At 44.2% G+C, this 16,070-nt stretch overlaps 1 protein-coding gene and 1 pseudogene across 1 annotated transcript; both read right to left on the minus strand.

Annotated features, from left to right (window-relative positions):
* Window positions 1-1,982: 1,982 nt before the first annotated feature.
* Window positions 1,983-2,715, minus strand: ZNRF2 (zinc and ring finger 2). Its single transcript, XM_017861348.1, has one exon. It carries the CDS (start codon window positions 2,713-2,715, stop codon window positions 2,179-2,181), a length of 537 nt encoding a protein of 178 aa, XP_017716837.1. The 3' UTR covers window positions 1,983-2,178.
* Window positions 2,716-2,798: 83 nt separating this feature from the next.
* Window positions 2,799-13,267, minus strand: LOC108521496 (uncharacterized; annotated as a pseudogene).
* Between the last annotated feature and the right edge of the window lie 2,803 nt (window positions 13,268-16,070).

Genomic DNA, 16,070 nt, shown 5'->3' on the forward strand with positions numbered 1-16,070 from the left:
TTTAATTATGATTCTTCATCTAGCTCCCTAAATCTCAAGATGAGGAGAAACATGCTTCTATTATTTTCCTAATAACCCGTCCACTAAAATATAGGTAAAAATCTCAGTAAAGCACGCCACTAAGATGGGTTTTTACATAAGTGTATTCCATCTCCCTGTCTCAACAAAAATTTCAGGATGTGGCACTTTCATCTGATCCTGTCATATAAGAATAGGTAGTTTCTCCGATCCCTTTCCAGCAATTCTCAACTGAGGTTCCTCATCTGAATCACCAAACACAGGAAATTATTTCAGTGACTGTTTTCTCAACTGTTTCAAGAATGATACATAACTAAAACCGTCCTAAATGCACTGGAGCTAAAAGGTAGAATGACATTGCCCAACACTACAGCACAATTCTCATGCACAAAAGCCGGTTTTGGAGAAAGGCCTGGCCTTAAAAGTTCCCAGAAACGTCACTGCTACTACATAGGTCCCAGTCACCCAACCCCAACAGCACTAAAAGGAACTATAGTGAGTGCACAAACCTAGAACTTTAGATAAGAGAAAAGATAAATTGCTTATATCTCCAACTTCAAGCAACTAGGTATTTTTGATCTTACTCATTTACTTAGGAAGGCATTTGGGAGCTCAACTGTTGGTCCCTTGCTCCGAATGGATGCACTTTACTTAACAAAATAAATCCACAGAAATAACGTTTCTAAAAGGGGAATTATAAACTCTTTTAGAAAATGAATTTTTTAAAAATCAGCATATTAAAATATTAACTACTTAACATTGACAAGGCTTTTCCTATTCACCCTTCTTTAGCAAACTTATCACCTTTTATAACTGCTAAATGCAAATTTTCACTTTAAAAATATAAATATTAAAACCACGTTTGCCTTCAACTCACACTAATCACCAATTACTCAGAAACTGCCTTTTATATTCTTCAATGTGCGACTACAGCACCAACTACAAACTGCCCGCTAGGTTAGTTTGTGATCAAATCACTTTACAAGGACACCAGGAGAGTTTCCTTTACTCAAAAGGCCAAATGACTTTTAAAAATGCGCCCCATTTTAAGAGGGATGAATTTTTTAAGAAGCAAAATTACTTTAAAACAAGGTAGGCCTAATTAAAAGCTCAAGCGTTCATGCTCCATATTGAATGTGCAAAGCGTTACTAAAAATGGGAAAAATTAAACATGACATTCTTATTTTAATTTATGCTGGCGGTGTATGCTTATATGTACAGAACATAGAACGATAAATTCCAGTATTCACTTTACTAAGTTCTCCAAATTCTCGGTTTACAATACATGAGGTAAAGAGGCCAACAAAAATGTAGGCGGATGCGTTTTTTTTTTCGTCGCAGTTTATCTGCGCTCAGGGGCTGCGAATTCTTCTAATATCGGATTGCACATGCGATGAAATGGGATCTTATCTTCTAGTACTTCTATTTATTTCATAAATCGGGGAGGGGAGTGGTTTTTCTTGATATCACATTACTTTAGCCTTTTGCAATAACAGTGGATCAGCATAAAACAGAACTGAAGAAGTAGAATTCACTTTTCCCAGGACAACGCACCCTTCCTCCTGTTTCTATAGTAAAGCACATCATTTTGCTATTAAAATGTCCATTTTCCACAACTGACTTTTCCTTAACTCTAGTCAACACTGCTCTTCAAAAGAACTTAGCCAATTACTGTACCTTGTAGGCTGATTTGCAAAATTTTTACTTCCTTAGGAAACTTTTCCATTTTTTAAATGCTTTCCAAATTAAGCAAGACTCAAATTAAATGTGATCTTAAGTAGCGGTTTAGTGAGGTTTAAAAACAAACTTTTCATTAACGCATTCATACAATTAAAGTGACGTAGTAAGTGGGACTGACACAGATTTAAGGATTACAGCTTTATATTAAAAGTCGGTCCAAAGATGGTAACTCAGCGTTCATTCGAGACCCTCTGACTTTTGGCCTTTAAAAACTGTTCCCCACTGAGTCCCCAGATAGAACTACATTTAGCAACGGGTCTCCTCCTGACTTCCTGGTACTAAAAGCCACAACCACAAGGGCTGTTTCGTCGGTTTGCTGTAAAACATTTGCTCCAGTCATCTCTCTGGAAAACAGACTTTCTCTATTGGGGAGCCGCTGAGGTGAGGGTGCTCACGATGTTTAAAAACAAAACCACGCGTCTACACGGTAGCGGCACCGCAGGAGTTAAGTGCCAGGGGTTTCTTCCCAGGATGAAGACCAGCGCCGAGAAAAGGAGAAGGGTAAAAATAGTCGGCGGCCACGACCCACGTGCAGCCGAGGGCGGACTGAGTGCGGGCGCGCGGAGAGGGGTCCCTACCTCCAAACATGTGCGGCGAGAGGTGAGCTGGTAAGGAGCCGATCACCAGGCGCGGCCCGCCGGGGCTCCCGTCCACCGGCCGGTCCCGGCCGCCGCCGCTGTCTTCAGGGCTGCTGTGCACCGAGTCCTGCGAGCCGTAAGGGCCGCTGCTGCTGTTTGGGATGCTGAAGGAGGACTGCGCCGCGCGGGCCCCCGACGCCACGCTCCCCACGGCCCCGCCGAGGGAGCGGCTGCGCGGGGCTGCTGGGGCCCGCCGCGGCCCGCTCCTGAGGCGCTGGAGCTGGTGAGCCGCTGCGGCACCTGCAGCCCCCCCCCCCCCCCCCCCCCCGGAACCTCCCGGCGGGCGGCCCGAGCGGCCCCGCCGCCGCCCGCGTCCCATTGCGGGCCCTTCCACTGCTAACTGGAAGGTAGATCGGAGCCCGAGTACGCCGCCGCGTGAGCGTTAGCGGCGGCCGGGCCACCTCATGCTGCGCCATTGTCAGCCCTGCCCCGGCCGCGCCCGCGCGCTGCGCCCCGAGAGCCGGGGAGGGCGGGAGCGAGCGCAGGAGCTAGAGGCAAGCCGAGCGCGCCGCGGCCGGCCCAGAGAGCCCCAGCACGTCGAGGGCCGCCGCCCGGCGCCCCGAGGGGCAGTCGGCGCCCGGCGCGCTCTTCTGGCGCGCTCTTCTCGGGGCGGTGGGCGAAGCCGGCGGCCTGACGCGGGCGCAGGAAAGGAAGAGACGCGGAGAAGAAGAGGTCCCGGCTGCTGGCACCCCTCGCTGGCTCCAGCAGGAATGGGCAGGAACGGGCGGCTCAGGTGGCCGTGCGGCTGCCGCTGGTTTCGGTTCTGGTGCGCCACGACGGGCTGCTGCAGCTCTCTGCCGCCGCGCTCGGCGCCCCGGGCCTCGGCACCGCCTCCTCTCGGGCGGCCGCTGCTACCGCTGCCATCCTCCGGCTCCCAGGGGGGCTGGCGGCTGAGTGGGAGGCGCCGGCCCAAACTCCGCCAGGGCCACCTTCCCTCCTTCCCCAGCCACCCAGCTGTTATTAACGGAGAAAGAGGAAAAACGGGTGGCGCGCGAGGGGAAGAAGAATGGGAGGGAGGGGTGGCGCGCGCTTCCCGTCAACCGTCGCCTCGCTCCCCCTGCGAAGGAGGGGTCGGGCTGGCGGGAGGATCTGGGCCGCGAAGGTGGGGGTGCCCGGGAGGGGAGGAGGTTCCCCGGCCCTCGCGCCGGAAGACCGCGGAGCGGCGCGGCAGCAGGGTGCGCCCAGCCCGTGTGTTTGGGTCGCGCGCGGTGACCCCGCCCCGCCCCTCGCGCCGCCGGGCCAATTGGCTCCCGCTGGCCTTGCCCCGCCTCCCCTGGCCGCGACCTGCCCGGCTCTGCTCCGCCTCGCCAAGGTACTGCGGTGTGGTAGGTGCTGCCACCCATGGACTCGGTGATGGACAGGTCTCTGGCCCCGCCCTGCCAGCCAGGGCGAGCCCGAGTCTTCCTCGCGGGGCCTAAGCCGATAGGAGGGACGGACACAGGGCGCCAACCAGAAGGCCGCCCCTCCTCCCGCAGGTGGCCCGCCGACGCTGGAGGAGCCTGTGTCAGCTGCAGCTTTTCCTGGCAGGGGGCATGAATGACTGTGTCCTGTGCCCAGAGCCATTTGGTTTCGGTGGGTGTTGGTGTTACACACTGATTTAAAAAAAGAGAATCTCAGAAGCCAGCTTGATCTGAATTAGACTCACTCATGAAACACCAACCTGGGAGGAAGCGCAGGTTTGGAAGAACTTGGGATAGTCCAACTTGACCCTCTGTGGTAGGGCAAAAACCGTCGTGCCAGGAACGCTGCACCTGACTCACAAAACCTAGGATCTAGGCCCAACACCAAACTAAATTATGTGTAGTGAGCAAATTATTTTACTTTTTTGGACTTCAGGTTTGTTTTTGTTTTTGTTTTTGAGACCGAGTCTTGCTCAGTCACCCAGGCTGGAGTGCAGTGGTGCGATCTCGGCTCACTGCAACCTCCTCCTCCCGGGTTTGAGCGATTCTCCTGCCTCCTCCTCCAGAATAGCTGGGATTACAGGCACGTGCCACCACACCTGGCTAATTTTGTATTTTTAGTAGAGACAGGGTTTCACCATGTTGGCCAGACTGGTCTCGAACTCCTGTCCTCAAGTGATCCACCCGCCTCGGTCTCCCAAAGTGCTGGGATTACAGGCGTGAGCTACCACACCTGGCCGACTTTTTGTGTTAAATCCTAGGGCACCGGCATCTTTAAGATCCTGTAACTTCTCTAAAATGGAATGTAATAAAATTCTCTTCAGTGCATTCCTCGGTGTTGGTGTGGTCGCTTCACGGCAGAGCGGGGTCTGGATACCTAGGAAACAGCCTGCTCTGAGACTCCCATTTTGAAAATGTCTAGTCTCTACTTGAAAATAATAGCAAGTGGTGTTTTATGAAACTACAGAAATAAATACTTTGTCATTTTTTCACTATTTGCAATAAGTCGTTTATGTAATGATTTTCATCACTCAGGGTGTGGGAATCAAGTTTTTAAACAAATGGAGAAGAATATATGTATACATATAAAGACATGCATCGTGTATCTATGTACACAAACACACATATTTAATGGAAAAACAAAGGTACTCAGTGCTTTATACGCAATATGTTAAGATATGGTCATTATTTTGGTTAAGTGCCCTCTGCAGATGTTTCCTGCCACCTCCTTCCCCATCCCAGCATCACAGACTGACTTCAGTGTTCCCACTCAGTGCTGTACAATAACTCCTTCATAGCTCTGATCATGTTATTGTTATTACACATCTTGCTTGTCACTAAATAATTGGCTCCATGACAAACTTCATGTCTGTACCTCCAGTGTTTAACATAGTGTCTGGTCTTGCAATGTTACAAAAAATGTTTGGTGAATGAATGAATGAATGAGTGAGTGAGTGAATACATATATCTTCACCAGTTGTACTAAAACGATTATTTCTTGAATGTCACTCATTAACTTACGTTCTTATTCTCCTTGACATTTCCCTTGTGGTGGATGCCCCTTCCACCTCCTCTCTAGTGGACCTTTTTGTTTCTTTCCCCACGAGGATTCTGGAGATAAAATGCTGGGCTTCTATGTCCTTTCCTTGGCCCTCTTTCCTCTCTCCTCACCCTTCTCATCTCTCTCCAGTCACCAGCATGAAGCTTTCGATGTATGTTATTGTCAACCAAACAGTTCTGCCTTCATTGAAAATGTGTCGCTTATTTATTTATTTATTTATTTTGAGATGGAGTCTTGCTCTGTCGCCAGGCTGGAGTGCAGTGGTGGGATCTGGGCTAACTGCAACCTCCGCCTCCCAGGTTCAAGCGATTCTCCTGCCTCAGCCTCTGGAGTAGCTGGGATACAGGCACGTGCCATCATGCCCAGCTCATTTTTTTGTATTTTTAGTAGGCTTCACCATGTTGGCCAGGATGGTCTTGAACTCCAGAACTTGTGATCTACCCACTTCGGCTTCCCAAAGTGCTGGGATTACAGGCGTGAGCCACCACGCCCAGCCGTCACTTCTTTATTATACCTACCAGTTCTTCAAAAATTAAAAGTGCTGCTTCATCCAAATGAGTACACACAGGTATACACATATGTAGAACTGCAACAGGTTTTTGAGATAATACCCATGCTACCTGAAATGCACTCTGCTTTCTATTTGACTTCACTTTTGTAAAATGCTGGTCACCGCTTATTGGATTGACTTTATAACCCCCTAAGGGATTGTAATCTGCACTTGGATAAACAGTAGTCTAAATCAGTGCTTTGCAAACTTTAGCACACACAAGAATTACAGGAAAACCTTGTTAAAACAGGCTGTTGAGCCCCACCCTCAATGATTCTCCTTCCATAGCTCAGGGTTGGGCCTGGAGAATTTGCATCCTAACAAACTGCGCAGTGATGTTGCTACCATTAGACTTCAGACTCTTGTTTGGAGAAGCACTGGTCTAAATGGCGCTTTCCTCTACAATCAGAACTGTTGTTTTAATGCCTTCATGACCTTATTAAGAGACGAGAACCCAGGTCTTTAAAATGTTTCAAATTTGAAGGTTTCAAAATACACTATATTCCTCCTGATGCTGTTCAATGATATGTTGACCAAAGGCTTTGGGGGTACAAAATTAGATATTGTTAAAGCACTTCACATTGACAAAATTATTGGCCACAAACCCACACTGGAACAGGTAAGCTACTTCTGGGCTTTCAATAAAAATGCCTGACCAATCAGTTTGTTGTTGTCTAGTTTGAAGTTTAGTTGGGGCGAGCCTCTTCCCTTTGTATTCCCTTACTCTCCTTTGCGTTCCTCTTTCCTCTCTTGGTTTCTCTTTTAAAACTCTGCTGGATCAGACCTTTGATGCGTGGGCCAGCAAATTTGCATAGTGACACCCATTAGTCCTCTCAGTCAGGGACCACAGCCTCTGTACAGGGCTGTCCTGCAGCCAGCACTAGCCCTACACATTTTGCTAAGGTTTTGCCATCCCACTTTTCCCCTTGTTATAGGATTTAAGAGATGGTTGTGGCTTTGGTTTTTTGTTTTTTGTTTTCAAGTAAGTGTTCATACACTACCTCATCTCTACCAAAATAGGACTATATGTATAATTACCTATTTTTAAATAGGCCTATTTTCCTATTATTTTAAAGAAACAAATGAAACATCTAAACATTAAAATGAATCTTAATACATCCTACATATGTGTTAATACATCCTACATACACTGTCCAAGATCTTAGTGGTGATTAGAAACTTACATTTTAAATTCAAAAGCTTAGTTTGTAGTATTTAGGAATCACATTGTTGGGTAATTGTTCAGAAAACATCAAAAGTTTATGTAATGTCTTTAACAAAATTTTGTCATCCCTCCCCTGTACTTGCATTGGTTTTTTAATGAGAAGCAAAAGACAAGAGCCAATCATGACAGGATTAAAAGTACATGCCATGAAGTGGTTGAGCTCAAGCTGGGGTTAGGCCCTGGCTTTGTCTAACACTGGCTGTGGGATTTAGGGCAAGCCACTTAACCTGGCTAAACCTGTTTCTTCTGTAAAACACGGATGATCATATAGTAATACCAGTCTCACTGAGTGGTTATGATTCTCAAAAGATTCAGTCTCTATTTGAGAGTACTTTGAAATGTGTTAATAGAGAACAAATTTTAATCTCAATGTTATTATTCCTAGCAGATTGTAATAATTTCCATATTATCTCCAGTAGGTTGTGACATTTTACAGTTCAATATATACTAACACTCACTGGAATTGATTTTATCATTTTGTGAAATTTTTATACATTATTGATGCATAAGGATGTATTGGTAATAATTAGCAGTAGTTTACTAATAAGTATTTACATCACTGCTATAATGATGATAGCGCATATGTCATGATGACAAATCTATATCTTTCCACCATGGGATGGATGGATGTGTGTGTGTGGGGGGGGGGGCGGTGTGTATACATATTCATAGATAACTAGATAGATGAAATTTGAAAGGAAATTATCATTAAGATGTCAGAGACTACCTATTTGAAATCTCCAATATTTAAACCCTTAAACATTTTTTTTCTTTTGATTCCACAGGGCAGTTAACACTTTGGCTAAAGAGTCTTTGGGTCCTAAATAGGCTTAAATGTGTCACAAAAGCATTTTATGTTGATTAATCGATGACCGAAGCCCTATGGCTATGTTTAACATAGATTCCGGAATCATTTTGCTTTCTAAAAACAGCTTGAGATACAATGTCAGCACCTGCTAATAAAATAACTTAATTTTGCTTACCAAAATGGTATGTAGTATTATTAAGAGCTTAAATATTTATATCGTGTTCTATTCTCAATTAATTCACTTGGGCTTTCAAACTTTTTTTTTTATCTTTAAGAGCCCTTATTTAAAACCTCTTAATACCAACCAACCACAACCCATGATGCTTTTACTCCATTATAAAGGAAACTCTCAGATTCCATACATAGTGTTTTGAAAGGAATCCAAGATCTTTACTGGGGACATACTGTTAAAAAGACATAAAATTTAGTGGGAAAAGTGTATCATGGGGTCGGCACCGAGGGGATTTTCCCAGCCTACAGAAGTGAAGACTAGCTTGGAGAAAAAATAGCTCTCTGCTACATAATGCATGTGGTCCCTCCTCCAATGCAGATGCACCCTCCAAACTGCCTCCTGTCACTTCCTTAAATCATGAATACTGTATGTGAATAATTGTTGCACATGTATGATTAAAATGTATTATGAGACATTTTCTCTTACCACTTCCTCCCTCAAAGGTAGCCAAAAGCCCCCATAAAGGCAAGCCCTACATTTTAGGACTAGATTGTTTAAGCCTCCCAAGTACAGGAACTCTATTTCTGCTTTATTTTTAACTCCCCACAGTGCCTGCTTCTAGAGAGCCTGAAGATAATCTATATGCAAGAGACTTTGAGTAACAGCTATGGCTCGCTAAGGGCAGGCAGCAGTGATTAATGCATGTCCGGAATTACTACTGACTTAACAGACTGTCTTCACCACCTTAAGTTTGTGTGTGAAGTTGGCTGTCCTTCCCACTGTTCAGCCAGGGCAAGTTTGTGCCTTAGGGGGCCAATTCCCTTTGAGTTGCTATTGAATGATCTATGCCCCCAAGTTAGGCCAGGTTGGAAAGGGTAAGGTCATAGTTGGGGGACTGCTTTTCCTCTACCATGAGAAGATAGAGCAACAAGAGCTCCTGGTCAATTTACCCCACCCTCTGTTTCCCAGAAGCTAGCTGGGCTCTGGCTGAACTCTAGGGATACAAGTCTAAACGGGGTAGGTTTTGGAACATAGCCCTGAGCTGGGTCATTCCTAGTGCAGGGAAACATCAGAATACCTTAGGACCCACACTGGAGATATTTTCATTCTTTAAATAAAGTGGCTGAGCATCTGGGCGTGTAAAGTTAAATCAAACACCATATAGCTTCAAAAACCTTATAGCTTCTAGTCAAGGGACTTAGATAGAAATGAAGAGATGATCAGAGTACCATGCGGTAAAGGCATACTGGAGCTGACTGAAGGGATGGGCACTGGTGAAGGACAAAGATGTAGTTCGAGAAGGGACGCTGGGCTGAGTCTTGAGAGACTTCTGGCTTCAGCACCCATAGGCATTCCAGGCTGAGGGAGCATGAAGCAAGAGAGAGCTTTGAGTAGCTGAAGAACTTCAAGCAGTTAATTATAGCTGGAATGAAGAGTAACAGGTGAGAGGGTGAGAGAATAGGCTGGAAAGCTGCATGTAACCGGCCTGGTGTACTGAGCTAAGAAGTTGAAATTCATCCAGAAAGGGAGCTGAATTCAGCTTTACATAGGCAGGACAAAACCAGCCTTATAGTTATGGCAAGGCATGGGGTTAGGTTCTCTTGGCTTTGGGCCTCCAGCTGTATGTCGAATTTGCACAGGGGTATGCACTAGGTTACCCTAGTCTGGTCCCTCAGTGCACTGGATTTCACTTTGTTCAGTGCTTCTTGGTGTGGGAATCATGTCTCCAGCTCTCTCTGTATGTGTTCACCCTGTGCCTGCTCAGTGCTGTTCTGGGAATGGACACCCTGAGCATAGGGGTCAACAAAGGAGTGGAGTTAGTGCTCAGTTCAGTTGGAAGGTGACCAAATACGAATACTGGGTGTGGCAAATTAATTTTCATTGTTATCACTCCATAAGCGAAGGAAATGTAGCCCTTGTTATTTTCCAACATAGTCTCCAATAGAAACAGTTGTTTGTGACACTGAATTAGTCTGTTAAAAAATTCATCACCTGAAAAATTGCATCATGTATTACTTTAAAAGTAATGACTGTAGTAGGCAGAAAAGTGCCGACTCCGCCCACCCAGAAATGTCCATGTCCTCATCCCTCGAACCTCACGGAGCAAGAGAGACATTGCAGTTGTCAATAAACTCAGGATCTTGAGATAGGGAGCTAGTCCTGGGTGGTCTGTGTGGTCCCAGGGTGCTTACAAGGTTCCTTAAAAGTAAAAGAGGGAGGCAGGGTCAGAGTGGTTCAAAGAAACCCTCAAGGTTATTGTTGGTTTTGAAGCCTGAAGAGGGCCACCAGCCAAGGGATGCAGGTGGCCTCTAGAAGCTGGAAAAGACAAGGAGAGGGATTCTCCCCAAGACTCCAAGAAGAACACAGCCCTCCTGACACCTCGATTTTAGGTGAGTCCACTTGAGTCCCGTTTCAGATGTCTGACCTCTAGAACAGTAAGATAAATTTGTGTTGTTTTAAGTCACTGAATTTATGGTAATTTGTTACATCAGCAATGGGAAAATTAATACAAAGACTATTCTTCAAGGTTTCAGAAGGCAGCTGATTGCAAACTACTTCAGAAAAAAACCTGATAAATATGGCCACTAAATCCCTATATGGCTAATCACATATACTTTTCTCTTTTTTTTTTTTTTTTTTTTAGACAGAGTCTTGCTGTCACCTAGGCTGGAGTTCAGTGGCCCGATCTTGGCTCACTGCAACCTTCGCCTCCCAGGTTTACGAAATTCTCCTGCCTCAGCCTCCCAAGTAGCTGGGATTACAGGTGTGTGCCACCATGCCCAGCTAATTTTTGTGTTTTTAATACAGACAGGGTTTTGCCATGTGGGCCAGACTGGTCTCAAACTCCTGACCTCTGGTGATCCACCCGCCTCAGCCTCCTGTAGTGCTGGGATTACAGGTCTGAGCCACCACATCTGGCCCTAATATACTTCTTCTTGACTTCCTGTCCCTATTCCTGAGCCCTGGTAGTGTAAGGAGCCACACTTTCTTGAAGCTAGGCCTGCAGGTATCTGGCCATGCTGCTGTTAAAAGACCCTACATGGAACTTTCCATTGCTGGCCTTGGAACATCCTTGTAAGCAGGCTTCCAAATGTAAGCATTGAGATTAGAAGGGCACAGCATTAAAAAGAACAACCTTTGGTTCAAAGTTTCTGTTTGTGTTTTCTAGAACTCTTAAAAGTCAATATATGTAGGTGGACAAAATATTTGGTGAAATTACAGTTCTGAAAATAGCCTTATGTTTGCCAGAACTTGAGGAAGGCCCCCAAGTGATGTCTAGTCCACCTCCTGCAAAGGCAAGAAGATGGAGGTTGGGAAAGTCCACACTGACATCTAGTGATACAAAACTGCACTGCCAAAGGCTCCAACCACAGCTATTTGCAGCAGTGGGCTCCTCAATTCTGATGCACCTACTCTACTGCCCCCCAAGAGGACTGAAGACTCAGTGCACACCAACCAATTTGGCCCTGGTGGGGGCCAAAGCAGTTCAGGCTTCTTTATTTTCACTTACAAACTTAGTTTGGCCATCTAAGAGTTTTGCCTTTTAGTTTTTGAAATGATCATTTCAGCACATTTTAAAGCTATAGAATTTACTTCTGAAAGCTTCTTTGTGCTTCCAGTGGCCAGACCCTTTAATGCCAAATAAATTTTTTTATTTTCTATGTGTTCTCAGAACAAATGCTTGGGCCAAAATGTCCTGAACAAGGAATGATCTGCAGCAGGGGATGGACCCAGTACAGCAGGTACTTGTCCTTTTTTTGCCCTGAGAACATTGTCTGCATTTCATTTTCAGCAACTCAGAAGTCTAAGGTACAGAAGAAATGACAAAGAATGCTTCTTCTGTCTTTCCATTTTTCTTCTATACACCAATGAAAATAAGTCAGCAGAGATACAATTTCTAGTTCCTTCCTTAATGGCGGCACAATTAGAAGCAAGACTGCATTTTTAAGGTTGTTTCAGTAACCCAGGTAAAAAAAATGAGGGGGCTGCACAACAATGTGAATGTACTTAATGCCACTAAACCATTTAAAATTGGTTAAAATGGTAAATTTTGTGTTACGTCTATTTTACCTCAATTAAAAAAGTAGTGAAGGCTGGACAGCACCAGTAACAGTAGGAATGGAAGAAGCTTCTGCAGGACTGATCAAATGATTGGATGCAGATACATTTTCACATCATTCTCATAGGCACAATGTACACATGAACAAATACTAAACTCTTTAGAATACTAATGCCAAAAAACTTCTACAACCTCCACATCGAAACAAACAGACCTAAACATTAGGAAATAATGAGATTTTACAAGGAATGTGTTTTTCATACACTTTGGACATTTTCTTTTATAACATGTAAATATCAAAACCTTCAAGCAAATCATACAGATGAGAAAACAAAATGTGCTGCACTAAAACACACAGATTTAGCAAAGAAAGAACAAAACAAAAAACAAAAAACCTCGTAAGGCAGTTTTGACTCTCAGAAATATATGAGACAGATAAAAACACAGAGAATTCAGTTGCTTCTGTGAAGCAAGCAAAAAAGGGGAAGATAAATAACTTTTAGGAAGGCACTCCAGGCCTGATCTGTACAAACAGCAAATTCAAAGGGTTTGAAAATAATGAGTTTTACTTTTAGAGTCTGTAATCAATTGAAATAGTAATTCATTGACATTCCGAAGAGGCATTAGAAATGACCTAGAATTTCTTTGGTAAAACGTAGCATTTCAATACGTTTAGAGGTACACGTGTCTGGTTTCTCTGGTGCAGTTTTTAACAGATGGCATACTAACAATAAATCTTGCTCTGTTTCTTGACACCCCCCCCACAACTACTAATGATGGGGTGAAAAAGTGAAAAATACTGTCTAGACCAATATTAATAAAGAGAATGACAGCTACAATTAGGTTTTCATTTTAATACCGCAGGATTTTTATACTGAATTAAATGTTCATGTATATTTATTTTATAATAACTCATGAATTTCAGCAGTAAAAAAAATTTCTTCTGGAGCTCACAAACAGGATGAACAATTAAAAATAAATAAATAAGTCCCACCATGCAGAAAATTTACTTACCTTGACACATATGAACTTGAGAGGAACGAGAGTTTTGGAAAGTGAGGCCAGCTTCTCTAGGACTTTGGGAAACTCAGTCATCATGCAGAGGAAAGAATGAAGCAAGTGCCTGTTACCTTCAGTGCTCAATACTAGAATGATAGCCATCTATGGCCAAATTTGGAATGGTGATGGCTTGAGAAACTAAATGATAAGAACTGTCTTGTTTTTTAGATTTAATGTAATCTAGCTAATGGCTTGTGTATAATTTTCCAGATGACTTAATGGATATTTTTATGATTTAAAATAATTGTCTTCCATGTCAGTCAAGACATAAAGAATACAAATTTCCACACTGGAAGAATGAATAGCCTCAGGAAGAAGTTTATATCTGTTGGAGCAGTAATTCCAGGCACTGGTCTACAGACCACCACCGGTCTGTAATAAAGTGTTCATAGTGAAATCAGAAAAATTAGGACAGTACAGTAGCTTTGTTATCTATAAAAAGTTAAATATATTTCATGCACAAGACTATCTTTAGTCTAAGATTACATTCTTCCTACCTTTATGATAGTTGTAGATGGCCATAGATTTGGGGAGTATTTGGTTTTTTGTTTCTTCCTTTTTAAATGTAGATTTCCTTTTTTGGAACAAAGAAATATTGGCACCCTGATATTGATTCCTAAACTGTTTTCGAATTTTTACTGACCTGTGAAATCTAAAATGTTGGAAACTGTTGCTCAAGAGATCAGCAGCTCTCACCTTTGTTTTCCCTGCCTGCCCCAACATACTGGAGAGATAGATATACCCCCATCAGCTCGAACCTCGATAAGGCTTGTTATCAGCAGAAACTTAGGCTCTTGAAGAGGAAGGGTGCACATCAGAATGGCTGGAAGTCCTATATATACTAGACAAAGGCCCCAGGTGGTTCTAATAGGGCCCAAACCCTAGCTAAACTGACAATTTTCATTCAGTAATACTGATATATCCAGTGGGCCTAGAAATTACCCAGATGCCTCATTTATTAATTTGCCATCTTGCCCTCTCTACAGGACTGTATCTTCACTTCCCAGAAAAATAAGTAGGATTTCTCCAGAAGGCAAGTCCCTCTGAAGTATCCACCAACCAGTGCCATACAGGTTTTCTTCGTCTCTAACACCAGTCCTTAACACTGGAACTTGGACACGCTTTTCTTTACTCTCTCAGGCCATGCCATGTAGTTATTCTGGGTCATCGTTTCCTCAATGAAACATTGAAAGGATAAGGTCCAGGTCTTTCAAACTGCCCACTGTGACCCGTTAGTGTAGCAGAAAATGAATCCAGCTAAACATGACCAGTATTTTTTTCTTTCTAATGAAAGAGAATAGTATTGAAATACTAGAAAATATTAAAGTAGGCTGGATGCAGTGACTCATGCTTGTAATTCCAGTGTTTTGGGAGGCTGAGGTGGGAGAATGGCTCAAGGTCAAAAGTTGGAGACCAACCTGGCCAACATAGTAAGGCCTCATCTATACAAAATAAATAAATAAAAATATCAAAGTGCATGGAATTTAGTGAAGCTAAACATTGTTTTATGAAACTTTATATATATTCTGAGCTGAGACATAGAATATTTCTCCTAATGTAGGTTATAGTTTTTTAAAAAGTTGGCTGGGTGTGGTGGCTCATATCTGTAATCCCAGCACTTTGGGAGGCCGAGGCAGGCAGATCACCTGAGGTCAGGAGTTCGGGGCCAGCCTGGCCAACATAGTGAAATCCCATCTCTACTAAAAACACAAAAATTAGCTGATCATGGTGGTACACACCTGTAACCTCAGCTACTTGGGAGGCTGAGACAGGAGAATTGCTTGAACCCAGGATACAGGTTGCAGTGAGCCGAGATGGTGCCACCGCACTCCAGGTGGGCGACAGAGTGAGACTCTGTCTCAAAAAAAAAAAAGAAAAAAGAAAAAAAAGGTTTGAAAACTGTTAGATTCATTAGACAATCTCTATAATCTATGACAGCTTAAAATTCTATGAATTTCACTTTGGTAATGAGCATAGAACTCTCCCTTCTCCCACCCTGCTCAACATAGCACTCAACAAATCCAAGAGCTCCTCTTTGTCCTTGAGCCTGAGGTCTCATCTGGTATCTCCAGGCAATCTGACTTGGCATCAGGCCTTCCTCTGGGTGCCCCTGGCCTTTGGGATGGTGGTGACCTACTACTTATGATACTATATTGTAATCGTCTATCTCCCCAGCAAATTGTGCCAGGGTGCACTTGAATGAGTGAAGGAAGGAGGCAAACAACAGTGTATTTGCTTAAGGGAGTGGTTCACAACCTGACTTCGTATCAGAATCCCCTGGGAAGCTTTTAAAAAGCCCAATACCCAAACCGTACCTGAACAATTAAAGCAGAAGCACTGTCAGTGGTGTCCAGGCATCAGATTCTTTTGTTTTGGCAGGTGACAGGGAGAAGGAGTCTCACTCTGTCCCCCAGACTGGGGTGCAGTGGTACAATCTCAACGCGCTGCAACCTCTGCCTCCCGGGTTCAAGCGATTCTCCTGCCTCAGCCTCCCGAGTAGCTGGGACTTCAGGTGTGTGCCACCACGCCCAGCTAATTTTTGTATTTTTAGTAGAGACAAGGCTTTGCCATGTTGCCCAGACTGGTCTGAAGCTCCTGGTCTGAAGTGATTCCCTGGCCTTGGCCTCCTAAAGTGCTGGGATTACAGGCATGAACTACCGTGCCCAGCCAGCATCAGATTCTTTAAAGCTCCCCAAGGGGAGTCCAATATGCAGATGAGATTGAAAATGACTGATTTAGACCAGGTCCTTGGGATCTTGTGGAAATGCAGATACTGCCTCCCTAGGCCCAGAGTAGGGGCACAAGATTCTTTCTAATGCGCTTCCAGGCGATGTTGATG

The sequence above is a fragment of the Rhinopithecus bieti genome, unplaced genomic scaffold (genome assembly GCF_001698545.2).
Source record: "Rhinopithecus bieti isolate Rb0 unplaced genomic scaffold, ASM169854v2 scaffold_61709, whole genome shotgun sequence".
Classification (NCBI taxonomy): domain Eukaryota; kingdom Metazoa; phylum Chordata; class Mammalia; order Primates; family Cercopithecidae; genus Rhinopithecus; species Rhinopithecus bieti.

Excerpts from the sequence above, each read along its gene's own strand:
- ZNRF2 (XM_017861348.1), bottom strand. The coding sequence starts at position 2,715 with ATGGGACGCGGGCGGCGGCGGGGCCGCTCGGGCCGCCCGCCGGGAGGT.